The sequence below is a fragment of the Corvus hawaiiensis genome, chromosome 6 (assembly GCF_020740725.1).
Source record: "Corvus hawaiiensis isolate bCorHaw1 chromosome 6, bCorHaw1.pri.cur, whole genome shotgun sequence".
Classification (NCBI taxonomy): domain Eukaryota; kingdom Metazoa; phylum Chordata; class Aves; order Passeriformes; family Corvidae; genus Corvus; species Corvus hawaiiensis.
Window position 1 is genome coordinate 4,634,470 of NC_063218.1, and position 22,472 is coordinate 4,656,941.

Here is a 22,472-nt window from a genome sequence, read left to right on the forward strand (position 1 = left end):
CGCGGCCGCACGGGCGGAGCGGAGCGGGCCGCCCACCGGCGGGCGGTGTCGGGGGCCGGCCCGCTCCGCCCGACCGCCGGTCCCTGCCTGCCCCTGGTGGGCTTCGTGCTCCTCGGCACCCGCGTTTGCCGTTTGCTCCTTCTCCAAAGGGAAGTTTGAGCATCCAAGCCCTCAGCCCCCGCAGCCAGTTCTTCCTCAGTGCCGGACCCGAGGAGCTGCCGCTCTTTGCTTACAAGGGGCTGTAACAACAAGGCCTACGGCACCCTTAGTAGTTTTCCATCTATTACAGATTCTCCTCCAGTGTTTCCAGCTGCAGAGGTCACCTTCCCCTAATACTCCCTCTGCAAAGGAGAACAACTTCTTAAATAAAAACACGTGAATCAGAAGAGCTTAGTTCAATTCCCCTTTTTTGGATGCTTTGTTTTAAGCACCTATTTGGCCAGGACAGATAAACAGTTCTGCTAGTGCTTTCCTCCTCCCACCCATTTTTTTTCCCCAACAAACCCCCCCATAACTAACAAGAAAACCTTTACACCATCACGTCCTTGCTCACACATCAATTCACTTTGCCAAAGAGCAACTCAGAAGCCCCATACCTTGACTCCAAACCCCAAAAGGTGAGACCAGCTCAGCTTCCTCTCACTCCCCTAAGCCCAGTATCAGGGTCACCACAAGGTCTCTGCTGCACACAGAGGGTTTTATACGCCCTCTCAGGCGGTGACTCATTCAGAGTGGGGCTGTAGCAGGTGCAAAGCGTTTGAGCTGGGCAGGGACAGGTGAGGAGAGACCATAATGATTTCTCACAGGAAGCAATGACCGGGATGGAGGGATTTTTGGGGGGTGGAATTGATAGGAAGGAATAGAGGGAAGGTATAGGACAGGTGAGTTAAAATCTTGACTTCCTTATGAACATGGCAGGTCTGCCACACGAAGCAAATCAGTGAATCCTCCAGTTATGACAACAAACTATAAAATAAACTCTTCCTTTTTTCCACACAAAGTGAGATGTAACCTGCTGGCACAGGTCACTCAGCTCTTCAGATAAACAACATAGCTGATGGAAGAAAATGAGATATTCCCTATCAACAGATTGTTCATTATTTTTTCTGTTCGCTGTGCTACTGGTAATAACATTTATATTAGTGATTTGCTCTCTTTGTGTCTCTAAACACACCCCAAAGTTTTACCTGTTTACTTTTAGAGAAACTGTGTGTTTTCTACTGGATTTCAACCCAACTGGATCCAACCCAATTCATTTGGTTGTAGCACCATGCATGCATCCAATATTAAAACTTCCAAAAGACAGATTTGTTGCAAGTTAGGGCAATTTTTTTCGGGGAAATATTGCTAACCCCTGCATGAGTTGAAAATAAAAGTGTTGAAGTGCCTGTATCAGCAATAAAGACAGCCAGTGACAAAAGGCATCAGAAAGAACTTCAGAGTTAGGCTTGGGGGAGGAAATAGTCACACAAAACAGTGGGGAAAGTCCCCTCTGGCTGTGCCTCTCTGAACTGTAAAATCTGGGAAAATTATTCATTAATCAATATTTCTAGTGCTGCAGCATCTTCATAAATAAAATACAAATATGTGAAAAGAAAGGATGTTGCCTTTCTCCTCTAAGGGAGATGGGGTGGGAGGGAATGAAGAGGTAAGAGCATTTTTCATGCCATTTTAAACACCACTAACTCCCGGGTTAGGGACTCAACACTCTTCACAGGTTCAACTTCAGTCCTGGCCAACTCATTTTGGCCAAGAGCTCTGGCTGAGAAGAGGGGGTGGCTCAGCCGTGCAGGAGGTGCCACCTCCCAAGTTAATGGTGCAGCCAGATTTTCCAGGAAACCAAAATCAATTCTCAAGGACAGCACTGCACCTTGTTGTGGGTCTGGGATTGATTCCCAAGATGTTCAGCTGTTCAGTGTGTGGGGAGAGGGGCAGGATGACAGAGACCACCCCAGCAGAAATCAGAGCCCTCAGGGATGAGTCCAGGGGCTGGGCTTCAGCGCTGCACAATTTCCCCCTAACAGCTGACCTGGGATTCAGAACAAGGGATCTCCAAGCGAAAGATGTCCCTGCCCATGGCAGGGGGTTGGAATGAGATGATTTTTAAGGTTCCTTCTGACACAAACCACTCTATGATAGTGTTTTCAACGCCTTTTCTCTCTAACCTTTAAAATTATTGGGAAAGTTAGTTAAAATGTAAAGCGTGTGTATCGGATGATTTACTGTTCCCTAAGGATGCAGAGCACTTAATAGACTGGAGAGGTTTCCACTTCCCCCTTGCCATCAACTCTGAACCCAGATTGGCACCGTGTCCTCTCAAGGTTAAATATTTCACTTAGAAGCACTGTAACCAAAATATCTGGTTATCTGTGGTTTTTTCCCTGCCTAAAATTGCACATTCCCCGTACGCTGCAAGTTTCTCTACCCCGCATAACCTGCCAAAATCAGAGGCTTCTGCGTTATCAACAAAAATATCTGCAGACTGAAAGAAAGAGGCATGATGAAAGAGGCAGAAATCAGAAATCACCAGAGAGCACTCTTTTGTTATTCCTTTCTATGGTTTATTAGTTGTAAATACTGATTTTTAACTCAGATCAGTATGCCATGGAGCATACATGTAACCAAGCAAAACAGGCCCCACTTCCACAGCACGATAACAAACATCCATGCCTCTCCCCTCTTACCCTTGCTCTGGGTTGAGACACTTCAGTGCAATCCTCTATTGGTCTTGTCCTTCAGGACTTCCCACCTGAGGTGAATTCAGAGACTAAATTTGGATGTAAACAGGTTCATTCTTCCATGCAGGTAGCGTAGCTGGGAAAGAGTGGCACTCATGTCCCATTCCCAGCCCTGCCTTGTTAGAGGACTTTCAAAATGGAATTTCACTGCTCTCAGCCTCCACTTCTTCTGTAAAATAACGATACCTAATTTTTGTAAGAGCCTCTTGTAAAATCTGTGTATTGTTAGAGCAGCCAGCTCTGTTGTACAAAGTAATGATACATCAGATTCTTTTCAAAGGTGATATTCCTGTCGCAGTCTTATTGCAGAACCCAAAAAGTACCAATAGCATGTCCTAATTAAGAGACTAGGTCACATAAAAATTTATATGAAGATATATTTTGCCTGTATAAAATGAACTAAAAAAATCATTGTCCTGACAGCAGAATGCTGCTCCTTATGCTGCTACTCCTGGCACCTGTGAGGAGATGTATCAGCCATCCTAAGTATGTCAGGACATGCCACAGAAGGTAAAGGCAATTTTAAAATAGTTACCGTTAATTTTGCTGCTGAATAACTTTCCCAAATTGAATATTGGGGACATCCAGCACACAAATCAGTGCACATGTCCATCACACAAATCAGTGCACATCTCCATCACAAGACTCACCTGTACACCATCTGGTAGCATCCGTTTTAAGGGGGCTCTCTCTTCCCACTAAACAGCAGTCACTGGAATGGAGTAGCCATGAGTCTAATTCAGGGAAAGTGAGAACAGCTCCCCCTGTTACAGAGAGGGAAGTTTGTTTAAAACAACTCCACTTTGAAAAAGTTTGTGACCAATAAATTGTATTGAATGTAATCATGTTAAGGACGAACAGATTTCTTCTTCCTCCAACAGCAAACCTGATAAATGTCAACTGCAATTAAAACTCAGTCAGGAGAATCAACTTGGATTCCTTTCATCCATGTATCTCACCGCTGGCACTAACAGGAAAGCTGGGCAAGGCCAGGTGATGCCAGTGCAGCCCCACTGCTGGCTGGGATTTACAGTAATCAAGGAGGCACAGGATCCAGCTTCTGCTTCCCAGCTCTCGTGTTTCTGAAGTGCTCACAGAGCAGGAAAGCCGTAAGAACTTATTTTTGTCACTAAAGTCAGCAGATGTGACTTGGAGAGCACACAGAGCCCAGATCTGCTGAGTAGGAAATGCCATTTTTACACTCTCACTCTTCAGAGTAGAACCAGGCTTCTGCTGACTGGCCCAAGGTCACTGGAATCCGTTGCAGTTGCTCTGGGAATACAGCCCGGGAGGACCAATGCTCACATCCATAACGGAATCACTGTACAGCCCCGGCTCTTCTTCATACCCTTCGACAAAATCGATGCAGTTAATGCCAAGGTACACCACATATTACAATTTTCCCAGAGATAAAGTGCTGAGGAAGCCATCCACGTGCATATTGGAGTCTCAGCTAAAACATGAACCATCTGTCAAGTCTCTTGGATATTTTTCCCCCCGTCCTACACACTCCACTACAAAGTTAGGCTGACAATAAAATAAAGCACTGGACCCACCACCCCAAAACAGGCTGACCCTAAGCCCTGCTCTGACATTAAATCCTCAACTTCACAGAATCACAGAAACAGAGAATCATATAGGTTGGAACAGATCTCCAGGATCATTGAGTCCAACCTCCATGATCTGAAATATAACACCCAGAGGGTATTATAATTATATTGTTCACATAATACCCAGAGGGACTTTAGAAACTTCAGATTTCTTTTGCTTTTCAAAACCTGAGGTTAAATTAAACCACTGAATCCACAGGTTTTAGTACTGCCACTCCATCCCTCACAGTACAGCCCTTTCTAAAATAGCACAGAGGGGCTGAAAGCCCTCACCACAGGGACTTTTGGGGTCTTTCCCATGGATAACACATGGTATTGGGATTCTTGGGTGGGAGGAGCACTGTGTTTTAGAGTGAAACAGCAGTGCCCCAGACACCACCAGTGTTTTCATTATTCCCCTTGAGGATGTTTAAGAGCAGAGAAATACACATTTTTGTTTTGCAAACATTCAAATCAATTAAGCCAAAATCCTACAGCAGGACCCAGATCCAGAAATTAACAGAACCCCAAGCAGTGGGTTTTCCTTCTCAGTGTCCTTTCAGAGAGCTGATAAGTGGGTCCCTTGAATCCATGTGCTAGGAAAAGGTGAGGAAGCTCTCTGCGATCTCCAGAAGGTCTAAAGCTGGCCCTAAGTATGCAGTTCCTTGGTTTTGTGAGGAAGGGATGGGTACGTGCCCCCGTTAGCCTGCGCACAGAGATTAGGGAGGCTTAGAAGCGAGTACACAGATTAAGCCAGCCAATGCAGGGACACAGAAGACTGTTTATTTTCTGACCAATTAAAAATAATAATGCTTTGCTGTTGAAATATGCCTGGGTCCAGCTGAAATCCGAGTCTCTGCAGGGGTCCAGGCAGGCATTTTGGCTTTCAAGGGAGCAGAGTATTAGCTGGGCATGCTGCTCCGTGCCGTAGCCACGCAGCGTTTGTGCTGCAGGACACATTCCTTTATGTTTGCAACGTTTGCAAGTGCTCCGCGGGGATTAATTCAGCTGAGAGCTGCCTGTTTCGGGGCGAGTACAGAAAAGTGATTTTCTTTATGAAAAACGTTCCCTTTTAACCCTCCGGGCGGGTTCTGCCTCTGCCACCTCGAGGCAGCGGCGGCGCGGAGGAGGGAGCAGCGCTGCGCTGTGACAATGACGTGTCTGCAGGACATCCGAAAGGGTCTTTCTTCTGCCAGTGGCTTGAATACCAACAGGATCTTGAAAAAGAAAAAGGGGAGAGAAAAAGGACTGCATTAGGCAAAAAAGAACTGTCCTATAAATTTTATTTTGTTGGAGCGATTCCAGTGGAGGCCACCGAGATGATCAGAGGGATGGAGCAGCACTGCTATGAGGAAAGGCTGAGAGAATTGGGATTGCTCAGCTGGAAAAGAAAAGAGAAGGCTTGGGGTGACCTAATTGTGGCCTTCCACTGCTTTAACATAGCTGAGAGAAAGTTGGAGAGGGACTTTTTATAAGGGCATGGAGTGACAGGACAAGGGGGAATAGCTTCAAACTGAAAGAGAGTAGGTTTAGATTACTTACTAGGAAGAAATTCCTGGCTGTGAGGGTGGTGAGGCACTGGCACAGAGAAGCTGTGGCTGCCCCATCCCTGGAAGTGTTCCAGGCCAGGTTGGATGGGGCTTGGAGCAACCTGGGATAGTGGAAGGTGTCCCTGCCCATGGCAGGGGGTGGAACTAAATGAGTTTCAAGCTCCCTTCCAACCCAAACCAGTCTATGATTCTATGATATAAGAGTTTTCACTGATTTCAATGGGCTGCTGTTAATATCTTGTATTTTTATGTCCTTATGTGACCTCTTCCTTGCCTGTCAGAGGTAGCACCGCTCTCGAGAGTTGCATGAACTGGCTGCACTCAGGGAATAATTTCTTACTGTGTTATGGAAATCCTGCTTTTCACTCTGCTGGACATTCTGCTTACGAGCTGGCTTAATTGTCCCACCATCTCCTTAGACTTTGAATAATTATCTCCATTTATATTGTTATCCTGAATGTATTTATAGCCTGATTCTTTCGGGTTAGCATCACCATCTGTTTCTCCAACAGTCACATATTTGGGGGAGAGCGAGTGCTCTTCACATTATGCAAGCAGCTTCCTTGATTAAACCAGCCCGGCGTGGATGGATTTTGTTATGAAACCCTGGCACATCTCTAACTCTCTGGCTCTTATTATCAATAACTCTGAAAAGACCATCCATTAAATTAAGCCACTTTAAAGCTGCAGCTTGCATTTCAGAACTCGTGTTAACTGTGATTGATTAACGTAATTTAAGAGGAGATTTCCAATGGACTATAAAGACGGTGATGTGATTAGCAGGAAACTCTGATCATTCCTAACTCAGGGATAGTACATTCAGGAGGAAGCCATGGGCTGTGGATTTCAAGTAGGGCTCCTGATTTTTGCAAGACATATCTAAGCAGTCATTTTACATAAAACATTATATTAAAAACATAAGCATAGTGCTGTAAATAGGTAATTGCAGCATGGTAAGATATCATAAATGGGTGAGATCTGGGGATGAAAACAGATCATGCAAACATCATGCTTAGACTTTAATCATATACTATCTAAATAACTCCAGTTTTTAGACCTGAAGTATTTCAAGAGCAACAACATTAAGTATAGTACATTATGTATAAGACCCCTATCATGGAGATACTCAGGAGGATTTTACAGAATTTGAGAGAATGAATATTCACCCTCCAGTGAGAGCATATTCTCACCAGGCACAGTGACTGCACAGCTTCCCTGGGCTGTCCTTGAACAGCCAGGGCAGACAGCACTCCAGGAAGCAACTTATCACAGAATCATGGAATACCAGGTTGTAAAGGATCTCAAGAATTATCTGACCCAACTTTTCTTGGCAAAATCACAGTTGAAACAAGACGGTCCAGCACCCTGTGCAGCTGAATTTTAAAGTGTCCAATGTTGAGGGATCCACAATTTCCCTGGAGAGATTATTCCAATGTCTGATTGTTCTCATTGTGAAAAATTTACCTTGTGTCTAATCAGAATCTCTCCAGCAGCACTTTGGAAATTCTGGGATTGTTTCCCTGAGAGAAAAACCAAACACAAAAAAGTTTCTTGAATATAATTCCTGTCTCAGTCAGGTGTAATTACCACTGAGTGCATATTCTTGGTGCACTGGAGAATTGCTCAAACATGGCAGAGTTAAGGTTCTGTTGTGGAAATGACATTTGAACATATTTTCATGCCTCGTTGTTTGCATATCCTTTAAAGTTCAGCTGCATTTCCGTGTTCTGGAAGGCCATAAAATACTAACCATAAAAAATAACTTAAAAGGCCGTTAAAAACATAAAACCACACAAAATCATAAGGCAAGTTGAACTCGGTGTCACAATGTTTAATTGCTGCAGGGTTTTGTTTGTTTATTTTTTCATGTGTCAGCACTCTCCACTGCTGCCTTGGCAATGAACCCTCCTCCTCCTCTAGAATTCACTGGGTGTGTGCTGGTCCCATCACTGTTTCTGTATCTCACATCACCACTGCAGCCTTGTCCTTGCTCCTCAGTTTCCCTCTCCTAGGAGAGGCTGGGAAGCTGGTGATGGGCTGTTTGAAGAGTGCCTGGGCTCATACTGAGCTGTGGGATGGTGCTTGAAGGAGAGATAGCAGGGCTTTATGAGGGATGTAAAGGGCTTTGAGAGGAGTCTTCCCCAAGTTTGTCACTGCAGAGTTCCCCTTCTTCGCACCCTTCCTGCATTCCCTCTGCACTGCCTGGATTCCTTGTATGTCCTCCAAGAACCCTTCCAGGATGCCCCATCTGCTTCAGCTCCCCCAGTCTGCACTCCTGCTCCACACACACCTGGACCTTCTCTTCTCAACGCTGTCTCTTGACCCCACTTTGTCACCCTGGTGACTTTAGGGTGACCAGAAGGGGGGAACACGGTGAGGCTGTGACAGGAGCAACAGGGAAAGCGTTTGTGCAGAGCTGCTAGCCCATGGGCTAGAGCGGGGGTTGGCCCAGGCGACACAGCAGATGGTGGCAGCGACAGCTTTCAGCGTCTCACATCACTCCCACTCATCATCCGACTCCCGCACACCTCCACCTTCAGGGACTGCAAATAGAAAGTGTGGACGTGGGACAAGCAGCACTGCTGGCAGAGTGGAAAGCACAGCAAAAAGAACAGCATCCACAAACTGCTGTAGGAGCCACAGGTCAGGGGGCTTGGGTTCAGTGACAACAGAGCACAGCGGTGTCACCACAGCCTTCCCTGAAATCCTCTGCCTTCATTAGCACCCTTTTCCTCCCCTGCATAAACCCTCTGGCTCTCAGCCTGGCCTGTCTGGCAATGAGCAAATGTCTAGACCCAACTCCCCAGCTAATTGCTTTTTCAATGCTTATTTTACTTCCTTGGTCTTGTGCACTTTGCTGAAATAAATACCCAAGACACAACTTTTGGGGGTGTGAGCAGGGCCACAGTTACACTCCTGGATATAACAACTGCCTGAAGAGCAGCTGGTTTTACAGCTGTGGTTACTGTGGGGAAGGGGAAGATTGGCAGAGGAAAGAAGATGGTTGTTGGGAGTGGGGCAAGTGCTACCTTAGGAAACTCTTCCTCAAGTGATCCCAAATTTTCATTACACTGACCAAAATCTGTTAGAAACTCCCCTTTCCCAGCCAGGGGATCCAGTCACAGGAAGACACATACCACAAACAATATTCATCAGAACACCTTTTATTGATTAGGTTCTTAGTATTAAGCGCAGCTGATCTTCTGCCTCTCTGATCACCCATCTCAGGCGACCCAGTCTTGAAAGCATGGATTCCTAGCAGGTCCTGAGCTGAAAGGGATCCACGAGGATCACTGTGTCCAGCCCCTGGCCCTGCACAGGTTGTTACCACCATGGGGTTTATCATTTCTATCCTCATTGTACTGCGAGCTCCGCTCTTCACTCCCAACCACTACGCTCCTGGAGTAGCGAAGTGATGTGGCTTTTTTAGTCCCTGGAATGTTTTATTTCTGTTCGAGAGGGAGGATGCTGTGCCCTGAGGGTACCTGTGCACCTAACCTCATAGAAATGGCTTTTTGCATTAAATGTGGCTGTTTCTGTGGCAGCCGTGGTGTGGCAGCAGGACCAGGGCAGTGCCTGTCCCCCTGTGCCAGCACTGCTGAGGCACCTCCAGTCCTGGGGGCAGTTCTGGGCCCCTCAAGACAAGAAAGGCATTGAGGGGCTGGAAGGTATCCAGAGAAGGGAACGGAGCGGGGAAGGGGCTGGAGCCCCAGGAGTGGCTGAGGGAGCTGGGAAAGGGGCTCAGCCTGGAGAAAAGGAGGCTCAGGGGGAACTTTCCCACTCTCCACAACTCCCTGACAAGAGAGTGGAGCCAGATGGGGGTCAGGCTCTGCTGCCAGGGAACAAAGGACAGGACAAGAGGAAACAGCCTCAAGTTGTCCCATGAGCAGTTTAGGTTGACTGTTGGGAAATTTTTTTTCACAGAAAGCGCTGTCCAGCCGCGGCACAGGCTGTCCAGGGAATTGGTGGAGTAACCATCCCTGGACGATTTTAGAAGCCGTGTGGATGTGGCACTTGGGGACATGGTTTAGTGGTGGAATAGGTGGACTCGATGATCTTGGTGGGCTTTCTCAGCCTAAGCGATCCTGATTTTTACGACTTTGGTCGAGCGGGAGCGCCCCCAGCGCGGCGCCTCCTCCCCGCCTCACGCAGGCCACGCCCACACCCCGGGCCCCGCCCACCTCCTGGGGCCCCGCTCACCGCTCAGGCCCCTCCGTGGCCTCGCCGCCCGTCTCCCCGCGGCTGCCCTGCCCGCTGCCGGAGCGGAGCTGAGGGGAGGGCGCGCCGCAGCGCGCTCACCGCCGGTGCCGCGGTACTCCCGGCCGCCTCGAAGCCCCGCACAATGAGGCGGAAGCGGCGGCGCGGGCCCGAGGGAGGCGGCGGGGCGGCGGCGAGGCGGACAGGCGCCGCGGGCAGCTCGGCGCGCCGGAGAGCAGGAAGGCCCCGTATAGCGGCGGCTGAGGGAGGTGGAACGGGAGGGAAAGGGAGAGAAGAGGGGAAGGAAGAGAGAGCGGGCCGCGATGCCGCTGTACGAGGGGCTCGGCAGCGGCGGGGAGAAAACCGCCGTGGTGATCGACCTGGGACAGGCCTTTACCAAGTGAGTGCTCCGCCCTGCTGTCGGGATTTGGTGCTGTCCAGTCTGGAGAAGGGAAGGGTCCGGCGAGGCGTTAGAGCCCGTTCCAGTGCCTAAAGGGGCTCCCAGAGAGCTGGAGAGGGACTGGGGACAAGGACCTGGAGTGACAAGACAAGGGGGAATGGCTTCACACTGCCAGAGGGCAGGGATAGATGGAATATTGGGAAGAAATTGCTCCCTGTGAGGGTGGTGAGGCCCTGGCACAGGGTGCCCAGAGAAGCTGTGGCTGCCCCATCCCTGGAAGTGCTCCAGGCCAGGCTGTACAGGGCTTGGAGCAGCCTGGTCTGGTGAAACGTGTGGAATGGTTAAGGTTCCTTCCAAGCCAAGCCGTTCTGTGATTCCAAGAATGATTTTGTGGGTTTTTCCCCCTCACTCTCTTCCTGTGTTGGTCTGTGTGGTGCAGAGCTGGTAATAAGCATCCTCGGTTTTTAGTCTTGTGTTTTAGATTAAAACAAGGTTTAGCTCGACTGCTGAAACAGGAATGCTCACTATTTACTTAGTATTTCATCTCGTGGGCCAAAAGCTTTGTTACCTGGGAATGGGAGGACTTAACAGAGCTTTCAGGGATGGGGACAGCCGATTCCATGAGTGGCTTTTTGTGGATTCACAGTCATGTGGCCAATTGAAAGCTTTTCCCAAGTTTGGGGTGCTTGTGAGCTTTTATTCCCTGGGCATTATTCATCCAATGAAATGCTCTCATGGAAACGCTTTTTCCCTGAATAGTGTGTTTGTAGGGTCTGTTTCCAGCCTTCTCTCTTGTAGAAGAAATAGCAGTTGAATTATATGAGAGCTGTCTGTCCTTTTCCAAATAAGGCTGAAATTAGCTGAAAGTTCAAGGAAAACTGCCTGTACACACTGGGATTACACAAGTATTTGTTTGAGACAAAAGAAGAAAATTAAGTTCTGAATTACAGCTATTTTAATTTTTTTTTTCTGCTATGATCCAACATGATAACTGTTGCCAAATAGCAAACTGAGATATTAATTGACTTTTTGCATTAAAAGTGCTCCAAGTCCAGGAGCTTTATGGTTTTCTACTGTTGTTTTCTTCTGACGTTTGTAGTTAATGGGGGTGACAGGGGTCAAACAAATGTCTGGCACTGAGACTATTAAAATAAACCTTGAATTTATTTTGGCTTAATTGCTTTCTTCACTCCATGGTTCTTGTGTGTGTTTGGAAGACCAGGTGGGTTTCTGAAAAGTTTGGTTTGGGGTTGCTGCTGTTTTTATCCTATTGTTGAGGGAGTCAATAAAAAAAGGTACACAATCTTTATCTTTTAGTCCATCTTTAAATTCATCTCTCAGTGGCTGGATAGAAAAGCTGTGTGCAAAGCTCCTCTTTGCAGTCACAGAACATCCCTAATACATTATTCTGTGATGGTTCCTGGGCCCAGGGTGTCAAATGGGGACTTCAAATGATCAGGTTTTCAACATTTTCTTTTAGGTGTGGGTTTGCAGGAGAAACAGGACCAAGATGCATCATCCCCAGTGAAATCAAGAAACCTGATGTCTCAAAGGTGAACTTTATGGAACTTTACCTTTATGGTGTTTGATGTGTTATGGTGTAGAAAGAATTTGCAGATGCTCTTTCTGTCCATCACAAGAATAAAATATTCTGAAATGTTATGCTTTTCATTATTTTAACTGCTGCTATTAGAAGATTGTGATTAGATAGAGGTAAGTGTGATGCCAGTGCTGGTGTTAATTGCTGCTCAGTCCCCATGGAACTTGTGTTTTGGGGCATTTATTGAGAAATTGCTTTGCCTAGTTATGCTTCTTTTCTTTCTTTTAGTAGAGGGTGGCAGATTTGGAAAGCAAATGCTAAGTTGCCTGTATGAAAAATTAGCATTAATTAACTCTGGAATTTAGTTATAGGGTGAGTTTGAGATGTTTTAAGGACAAGAGCAAATCAGGCAAGAGTGAGTGTTTATATATAGTGTCAGATTAAATATATATTATGTATATATCTTATATATTTCTTTATATATCATGTGTGAATATATATATGTGTATATATATATATGCACACAACCACTGCCCAGCATTTGAGCTGACTCTGGATATTTTCACTTCCCAGCCTGTCAAGGTGGTGCAGTATAACATCAACACAGAAGAGCTGTATTCCTATCTGAAGGAATTTATCCACATGCTGTATTTCAGGTAAGAGACACCTGTCAGTGACCCAGGCCTTCTGCAGCTCTTCCCTGAGCACATCCAGGGGTGTGAGCAGGGGGAGGGACACGGTCTACTTAGATAAGAAAACAGAGATAAGACTTTGCAAGGGGCTGCCTGGCTGTGTTGGTGCAGGAGGAATTCAGTGGTGCTGAGATCCAGGTTATCTTACAAAGAGTTCCTGTCCTGCAGCATCAGTTGCTCTGTAGAAGCAGGAAATGTTTGATAAATTACCTTTCAGCTGAGGCTTTTATGAAGGGCCTGAAAAGGGGAAGGCATTACCTAAGGAGTTGCATTGATTTTGGTAGGGCTGAAGCTCCTATCAGTGCAGGATTCTCTCCACAGTGTTTTGGAAGGAGGAACCTTTGCCTGTGGAATATTTTTACCTCAGCAATACATCTCTTTATTGTGTTTTTAGTGCCCTTAGTGAATAATGAAATTGGACTTAGTCTTTTCTCTTTGCTTCAAATCCATGTTTTTACAAGTAAAAGCCATCATAGGGAAAGCAGGATTTAATTTCCGTGCCTCACGTCTGTGGGTTGGGTTGTTTTCTTCTCCTGTCCTGTACCATCACTTTGCAATTGAAATCAGGACAATTCCATCCTCTTCCGCTGAAATCAGAGCATCTGTGTCATCAGTCTTTGCCTTTTGTGACACTGTATGACACAGCACAAGCCACTGATGACTTATTTCTGCATTTCTTGTTGATTTAGAAATGTATAACAGATTTTGAGAGCTACAGGCTCTGTAACTTGTTTTCCCTGCCTCAGTTCCCTGACTTTCTTTTAGGAAAGCATTGGGGTTTTTCGATTTGTGAAAAAGACTTTGGGGTCTGCTGTAGAAAATGCTATCTAAATGCAAACTTTCAGGACTTTTGAGGAAAATGGAATATGACTGTGAGGTAGGTCCTGTAATAGGTGCTAAAACTTCCCAGTTTTATTTTACAAATCTTGTCTTTTTTTAGGCATCTGCTGGTGAATCCCAGGGACCGGCGTGTTGTGATCATAGAGTCGGTCCTGTGCCCTTCACACTTCAGGGACACACTCACCAGGGTCCTCTTCAAGCATTTTGAGGTAGGTGTTTGACAGAAATGTGTAAATTTGCTCCACATGCACAGCCCTTGCCAGGAGGATTTGTACTTACAGTCACTACCAGATATGGACAGAAAAAATGAAAATAATGACAAGAGTGAGAGAGGCATAAAGAAGAAGAAAAATCTGATGATGGTGTGAGGAAATAGGGCGTGGAAGTTGACTTAAAGACCATTTTTGTTCCGTTCTGACTCTTCATTAGGCCGCAAAGCAGCAGCAATTAACAAGGCTGTGCAAGGTTTCCCTGGCTTGTAGATAATAAAGCTCACACTGCACTGTCCCAGACAGATCCAATAATCCCCATTGAGCACTGCCTGGAGCCAGGATTTATATTTAAACACTTGTTACTGCTTTGTCAGCAGGTCTCATGATTTCTGCCAGTCGATATCTCTGCCTAGCACGTCTGTGCTCATTTAGAGAAGAACTTACCTGAAATCAGGTATCTTCTCTGCTTAATCAGTCTTTTTGAAGAAAAGTTTTGAGGACAAAAGAAAACCTGTGGCTGCCCCATCCCTGGCAGTGTTCCAGGCCATGTTGGATGGGGCTTGGAGCAACCTGGGCTAGTGGAAGGTGTCCGTGCCCATGGCAGGGGGTGGAACGAGATGATCCTTAAGGTTCCATCCAACCCAACCAGTCAAGGATTCTGTGAAAAGTCTGGACCTAATTCTTGCTCAGTTGTAGCAGAAAATGTTTTGAAAGGTGACTCCATGCTCCTTCAATTCAGACAGAACAAAGGTTAAGGTTTTTCTATAAAAAGTAGTGAAACCAGTTTGTCTGCAGTACTTCTTCACTGTCCTTCCACAACACAGTTTACCAACTAATCTCAAGCTTCTGCATAATTCTTTCTTACTATTGATAAAATTTTCTGATAACTTCAAATTGCTGAAAGATTTGAGTGGGTTTTTTGTGGTTTTTTTTTTTTCATAATCCCTTTACAGCAATAGAATGTCTCAGTTAAAGCACACCCCATGCAACACGGTTTGTTGGAAATGGCTCATGACTTCAGAGTCATATTTTGATGGAGAGACTTTGTAACTTGTTAAGAAGCCAGTTAATACTGATGGAAGATTAATTCTCTCTGGTTTCTATTTGCTGCAGAGAATAAAAGTGGTTTATTAATACAGGATCAATGTTTTACCTTCTGACTCTGGGTTAAGGGTCAGTACATTTCCTGTAAGTGCAGGATTTATTGAAATTTCTCACTTAATTCGCTCTTCAAGGTATTCTCTTAAAGGAATTGTTGCTTTCTAGGAAACTTGATTTATGGAATTCTGGGAGAAGGAAGCAATTCTCATGTAATTTTCACTTGAGTTTCCACATTGTTTTGGTGAGAGTGTTTCAAACAGCCTCTTCTGTGCATTTGGGCGTAGCAGTGTTTGTCGTAAGGCACACTGTAATGGATTTTTTAGCACTTTTATTCACATCTTCAAGTTTTTACAACTTTTCAAGTAGCTGTACTTCAGCTTCCTTCATTTCTTTTCAATAACAATAAGAAACTTGACCTGAGTTTTATAGCCTTGCTTTTCTTACAAGCCCATTCCAACATTCATCATTACTGAAGTAACTGATGTGCACCACAAGGAAGGTGAACACAGAATTTGGAATCCTGTTGTATTTTGTTCAGTACTGGAATAACTCAAGATACACTTGTTTGGGTTTTGCTCTTAAAACATCATTCAGGGAAGGCATCAGTGCTTTGTTTGTTTCTGTCAACTTTCCTTTTGGTTTTCCTGTAGGTACCTTCTGTTTTGTTTGCTCCAAGTCACCTGATGTCTCTCCTGACACTTGGGATCAACTCTGCCATGGTGCTGGACTGTGGATATGCAGAAAGCTTGGTGCTGCCTGTATCCTTTCATTTTCAGCAATGGGGCTGTCGTGAAACATGAGACTTTTATTGACTAGAAATTAACTGTGGAGAAAAGCAGTTAGAAGGTGGCTGATGCAAGGGATTGTAGAAGGGAAAAGGCATTTAGTTCCAGCAGACTGAAAAAACTCATAATGAAAAAGAGGAGAATTTCCTGATCTTCCTGTAGATCTATGAGGGAATTCCAATCCTGAGCTGCTGGGGTTCCCTTCCCCTGGGAGGAAAGGCCATCCACAAGTAAGTTCATAGTTATCCATTCCAGGTTACAAATTACTTGTTTGTGAAAGTTCCTCTTTGACCATGAGAAAAAATTCCTGTTTTAAATCCTAGCTTGCTGTAATATCATCCAATTTTTAGATTTACCACTGGCTGACTGTTGCTAATGTGGTAAAAACTGTGGAAATCACATCTTCTTAAGTTTATATTTAGAAGGATGTAAAAGAAAGGAATTAATCCTGTCCCTGGAGTCCAGTCCAGAGACCCAGGCTGAGTTCATGGCTGTCTTTACCCACCCTCCTGTGCACTGTTTTAGGGAGCTGGAGTATCAACTGCTGGAGCAGTGCACAGTGGATACAGGACTGGCCAAAGGACAAAGCCTTCCCTCCGTGATGGGTAAGGTCTGTGGGATGGGCACCTGTGCTGGGAACTTGCACTGAGGAAAGGGTGTTAATCCTGACAGTGGATAAAATGGGTTTAGGATTCACTGCATCTCATGGGGCCTACCTGCATAAATTCTTTCTTGGCCTTTAACAGGTACATTATTTTTATGATAAGCCTCTTCTTGCAACAGTTCTGAGTAAAGGCTGAGATAAAAGTTCTGTAGTAATTTTTCAGTCTGTTTTGAGCAAAGACACACTTTATATTTCTGTTCATAATATCTTTTCTGCTTTGGAAATCTTTAAAAGCTGCAGTCAGAGCAAAAGTTTAATATACTAAATGTAATTCAAACTTAAAACAAAAGTTTTTTTAAGTAGGAAGAGAATTTAAGAATGAAACTAAGTTATTTTTTTTCTTACAGGCTCAGTCCCAGAAGACATAGTAGAGGATATAAAAGGTAAATTTGTTTGCTTTGTGAAACTCTAGTGTATTAAATTGTGCAGTAGGGTGTGATAATAACAAGTGTGCAATATTTTACAAGTAGGAGTTTATTTTTCTTCTCTGTTGTATTTCTTACCTCTTGGATGAACTTGTGTTGTTCTTCCTCTTTGAAAGCAAAACCAAAACCAGGTGTTGAATTTCTCTTTTGCTTTAACCTCTGTGTTGTTGAGTGATAATTTGTAGACACATTTGGTAGGTGGGCACAGAAGGGATTGTTCTGTTCTGTAGTTTTGTTTATAGATTAACTAGGAAGGCTCTGTTTGCTTTAAAGTCAATAAAAAAAAAAGTATGTATAAAAGACATTTTGGTGTGTTAATCAGGCAGGCAAGTGGAGACAAGAACTACATTTACACCAGAAAAAATACAGTCTTTCTTTGGGCAGAACTTGGATGAATTCTTGTGTCATTGTTTCATGTGCAACAGGTAGAAAAACATGTTTTCCTAGAAAACAGTAACTAGTATGTATCCCTTGGGTCAAATTAGGAAGGAATCCATCAGTCAAATGCGAAATAAATGCAGCTGGTGCTTTGTCAGATGGAATTTGCTTTTCTAATTCCTGGACTTGCACACATTTTCTGACCAGGTGTGGTTTTTTTATGCAGTCTTTTGGAACCAGAGAGAACAGGCTAGGGATGAAATTATTGTTGTCTGTGTGTTGAAGGGTTGTTTTCTTTGTGACAGCAGTTTATAGGGAAGATGCTCACTGTGCCAAATGCAAATAAATAAATGCATAATAACAGTAGCAGCTGGGGTACAAACGAGGTTGTGCTCTGTCAGCATTGTCTGGAAGCAGAAAAACCCTCTGGAGTTCTTAGGGTGTTGAAGAGTTGCACTAAGGAAAATATTGCATGGTTGGAGCTTGTTTAGAAAATGAGCAATGCCTCATTTGAAGCCGTGTTGCAAGACCTGCAGCAAAGCCAGGATACAACCCCTGGCACTTTGAAGCACCATTAGAAACATCCCTCTGGCTTAAAATGTTGTGTGGTTTGTCTGGGAAAGGACAGGCAGGATTTCCAACCTAATTTTGTGTCAGCTTCATTTAACTCATGGTCTAGACAGCACCTGAACTCTGCTGGAGTGTAGAGACTGCTTGTCTTTGCATTTATTTGATAATGTCTTGGACCAGCAAGGGCCTGAAGTGTCTGTTCTTTTCTAAATTAAGAGAAATGACTGTTTTTACTGGTGATGAAAGGATCCAGCAAAGCCTCACTTGTGCCCCTCTCCTCCCCTCTGCACAGTCCGCACTTGCTTTGTGAGTGATCTCCAACGGGGACTGAAAATCCAGGCAGCCAAATTCAACATTGATGGCAGTGCTGAGGTGAGTGGAGGATGAAGCTCTTCCTGCTCTTCCTTTGAGGTGGCTGCAGCCTTTTTGGGCTCTAAAATAATAATACAAGTCTGGTTTTATTTCCAGCGTCCCTCACCGCCTCCAGACGTGGACTATCCTTTGGATGGAGAAAAGATTCTCCATGTAGTTGGCCCCATCAGGTGAGAAATGTCATAGCAGAGTATTTATCACTACAAGGATATATTTCAACTCTTAAAAGCACATAAATTGTCATAAAATTGGATTTTAATGAAACAGTTGCATATGTTTTTAATGCCTCTGAAGTGAAAGCTGTGTGCTGGCCACAGTGCAAGCCCATCATGGGGGGGGTGGCTTCTCCAGAGCCCCAAGAGGAAGATGAGAGCAAAGAGATTAGAGGGATGGGGGAAGAGAAGTGAGTGTCAATGCCTGATAATGAGACAGGTTTAGTGATGTGAACAGGGCATTTTAACCTGGAGAAAAGGAGGCTCAGGGGGGACCTTCTCACTCCCTGCAACTCCCTGACAGGAGCATGGAGCCAGGTGGGGGTCAGGCTCTGCTCCCAGGAAGGAAGGGACAGGACAAGAGGAAATGGCCTCAAGTTGTGCCAGGACTGGTTGAGATTGGGTATTAGGGAAAAATTCTTAACTGAAAGGGTTGTCAAGCACTGGAACAGGCTGCCCAGGGAAGTGGTGCAGTCACCATCCCTGGAAAGGTTCAAAACATGTGGATGTGGCACTTGGGGATGTGGTTTAGTGGTGAACAAGGGGTAGTGCTGGGTTGAGGGCTGAATGTGATGTTTTTAAGGCCTTTTCCAAGGATTCCATGATTGTCCCCTCCCCGCTGGCACTGCTGGGTGCATGGGCTGTGTGACAGGAGTGACAAAGTGTTGGCAGCAGGAAAGCTGCAGTTATCTCCAGCTCTGCTGTGCCCGAGTTCAGCTCAGAGTGTGGTTTTGCTGCTCATTAACACTCACTTCCTGTCTGTTCCACAGAGACTCTGTGGTAGAAATCCTCTTTGAACAGGATAATGAAGAGACATCTGTTGCCACTTTGATCTTGGATTCACTTGTTCAGGTATCTTTATATTAGAAACAGTTTAGGGGATGCCTCCAGCCTTAAGAGAACCCGCAGTTATAAATGACTCAAGACTTAGAGTCCTGTAGGCTGCTGGTTTACCTGTGCTAGAATAAAATTAATTTGGACATCTTTATTACAGGCAGTATATTAAATTAATTGCAGGCATTTTTCTTGGCATATACAAATGCTTCTCTTTTTATTATATTTTGGAAAAAAGTGCATTAGGAAACCACTATAAATGGAAATTTTCATTATGTGGTGGTGTATTCACGTTAATTAAAGTTGGCTCCCTGTAGCTGCTGATGCCATTTAAATAAGTTTGCTGAGATGCAATTTGTTGGAGAGCCATGGACTTGGCTGATATGACAAACATTTCCATTAGAATTCTTTATGAAAACAAATTGTTTAAGAAGTTCTGTGCCTGGAGCCTTCACCTCTGCACCTCCAGGCATTTCCTGTGCATTTCTCTCATTATGTTGGTTATTTTCCAGCTAAATATGAGAAAACAGCAATTAGAGGGCATAGAAATGGACTGAATTTCTAAGAGACCTCTGAATGTCTTCAAGCTCAGGCAGCTTGACTTATGTAGGGTTTTTTTTTGTGTCCCTGTTTGCATTAGTGCCCAATAGACACCAGGAAGCAGCTGGCAGAGAACCTGGTGGTGATCGGGGGCACAGCGATGCTCCCGGGGTTCCTGCACAGGCTCATGGCTGAGATCAGACACCTGGTGGAGAAACCCAAATACAAGGAGGCACTTGCCACTAAAACCTTCAGGATTCACACTCCCCCTGCCAAACCCAACTGCGTGGCCTGGCTGGGAGGTAAGAATGGGAGCAATTGGGAAGCAGAGGTGGAAAAAAAACCTTCCAAGTGGGATTTGTAGTAAATAAAACCTTTTATCTTTAGGATTAGCAAACCAGAACTATTTCTGTGCACCAAATTTTGTGGTGCTTTTCTTTCCTGGGCAGCTGTTGTGGGCTGAATCTTCTCACAGCCGGTGTGAATTTGTGGGGCACCTTTTTTGGGGGAAAAATTGCCCTGAGCACAAGGGGGTTTGGTGGAAGAGTTTAAAATAAAAACTTCTAGGAAACTTTGTTGTAAGAGGTGGGTCAGCCAGGCCAGGTTTGCTGATAGCAGAGAGCAGATGATTCCTTGTTTTCAGATACTTTCAGGGATATAAATGGAAGCAGTTTGGGACTTAAATGGGATACTGAAAAGGAAAGCAGCGATATCCATTCATCCCTTTAAATTTTGGGGCAGAGCTAAAAAATCCCCAGTTGAGATTTGTTATGGGAAGAAGTAGAAAGAGAAATTCTACATTGAATTAATGCAATTTATTTTCCTTGCCAATAACGTAGGAGCCATTTTTGGAGCACTCCAGGACATCCTTGGGAGCCGCTCTGTGTCCAAGGAATATTACAGCCAGACAGGCCGCATTCCCGACTGGTGCTGCCTCAACAACCCCCCTCTGGAAATGATGTTTGATGTTGGAAAAGCACCCCCACCACTGATGAAAAGGGCTTTTTCCACAGAGAAATAAGCACCTAAATATCACACAAGGATTCTGCCCCATTTCAACTACATCCATGTGCATTGGGGTTTGTTTTTTGTTCATTAATTTGTGTGTAACACCATTAAATAAGAGCAACGTGGGTGTTGTCAGGGAATAGGCACTAACACTATTTAAAACCCTGTCCAGTTATAGTTTACAGACTTAACTCTGGCAACTCCTCTGCTCTTTTGTCTTGTTTTGGAGAAATTCTGTCCTCTCACGAGCTGTTCCCTACTGAGTTGTTCATTATTTATCTGTATAGTAAATGGCATTGCTGAGAGAATTTGGTTGAAGATATTTTCACATTTTAAATGTGCTGACAAGAATGAACAGCAGTCTACAGGGAAACATCTATGGGAATTTTTTTGTGTCAAATTCTGTTTTAAAATATTCCACCCTTGAAGCACATGTGAGGAAATGGTTTGGGGCTGTTTAGCAAAGGTAGCGGAACATTATTTATCCTGTTTTAAGAGTTCTAGCAGAGAACTCTTCTGCCTGTACTTCTCTCATAGTGCTGAGCTAAAACCTCTCCTGATCTGTCTCCTCCAAGAAAGATTTCAGCAATGTAAGACCATAAATTATTATAAATTAATTATAAACAGGTGTGAGGTAAAACTTGACTCAGTGGCTACATGATGACTGCTGGTATCTGCTGGTTACTGGGGTTTAAGTCCTACCCTGAGGAGCAATTTTTGTCTCAAATTTGGAAAGATAAATATAAAATTTTTGGGGTGGTGAAGTATTTTATTGGCACAAACATGCTTTTTGTGACAGATTTCCTTGTGCTGCCTGCTTCCCACCTGCTGTGTGCCTGAAGCACGACTCTGCAAGTCAAACAGATATTTAAAGAAATCCTCTTGTGGTGAACCTGAGCACAGGGAATGTGCTACAGCACTTCAGCAGCTCCTGCGTGGTTTTGTCATTGTGTTTCCTACGTGCTTCACCTTAACAGATGGTGTTACAGTCCTGGGGTGAGCTTGGTGTTTTTGGGACCCATCTCCTGGTGCTGTTCCAGGCTGGATAAATGGACACAGTGTCATTGCCAGGTGCAGAGAGCCAGCCCCTAGGTGTACAGAACACACAGCCTAAGCTGTGCTGCTCATTTTCAGTCACAGTTTGGGTAATTTGGGGTGCAGGTTATATTTTACCTCAGTAAGAACTGAGCCAGAGCCTTACCAAGGTTTTCTCCTGAGAGAGGAATTTGCCGTCAGCACGAGTGCCGTGGAGCTGGGAGGGATTGCTGGTGTCCTTTTCAGTGGGAAGGATTCGGGAGATGAAACTCCTACGGAGCCTGTGGTGGTGGTGGTGCAATGATGTCATTTTCCTGAACTGCAGCAGACTGCAGCTGAGGAAATTCAGGATATTCTTAGCCCTTCCCTTTTGGGGGTATTTCTGTGCTGTGGTGCACACGCACCCTGGGACCTCGCCTGGCGTGTTCTGCCACCTCATCTTCGTTCTGCCCACTCAGATCTCCTCCTGTGGGGTTTCTGCATCACTGAACAGCCTCAGCAGCTGCTGTTTAACAGGGCAGGGACAGAATTCCTAACTCCCATGTTACTGCTGGGTTGAAGTGCAGAGTCCCAGGACCTGTTAAGGCAAAAACAGGATTCTTACTTCATTGAAGGGGTGAGAAAGACTCTTCATGGCGTGCCCTGGAAAGCCCTCAGTAATCACACCCTAAATGTGTAATGGTGTAGAAAGGGTTGAGTTTTCCAGGCTAGCTGTTGCAGTTCTTCCCTCCCTGGCACTGCAGGGATCCGTGGATCCTCCCGGTAGACGCATTCACAGTGAGCCCACCTG

General features: G+C 45.0%; 1 protein-coding gene across 1 annotated transcript; it reads left to right on the forward strand.

The window, feature by feature from the left end:
* Positions 1 to 10,327: 10,327 nt before the first annotated feature.
* ACTR10 (actin related protein 10) lies at positions 10,328 to 20,952 on the forward strand. Its single transcript, XM_048307377.1, has 13 exons — positions 10,328 to 10,474; positions 11,955 to 12,027; positions 12,588 to 12,670; positions 13,647 to 13,755; positions 15,510 to 15,617; positions 15,807 to 15,874; positions 16,170 to 16,249; positions 16,656 to 16,691; positions 17,974 to 18,053; positions 18,150 to 18,223; positions 19,036 to 19,117; positions 19,740 to 19,941; positions 20,479 to 20,952. The coding sequence occupies exons 1-13, from the start codon at positions 10,398 to 10,400 to the stop codon at positions 20,658 to 20,660; spliced, it is 1,254 nt and encodes a 417-aa protein (XP_048163334.1). The 5' UTR covers positions 10,328 to 10,397; the 3' UTR covers positions 20,661 to 20,952.
* The last annotated feature ends 1,520 nt before the right edge of the window (positions 20,953 to 22,472 follow it).

Excerpts from the sequence above, each read along its gene's own strand:
- ACTR10 (XM_048307377.1), top strand. The coding sequence starts at position 10,398 with ATGCCGCTGTACGAGGGGCTCGGCAGCGGCGGGGAGAAAACCGCCGTG. Across the intron at positions 10,475-11,954 it reads CTGGGACAGGCCTTTACCAA|GTGTGGGTTTGCAGGAGAAA; the intron begins GTGAGTGCTCCG and ends ATTTTCTTTTAG. Across the intron at positions 19,942-20,478 it reads CTGCGTGGCCTGGCTGGGAG|GAGCCATTTTTGGAGCACTC; the intron begins GTAAGAATGGGA and ends CCAATAACGTAG.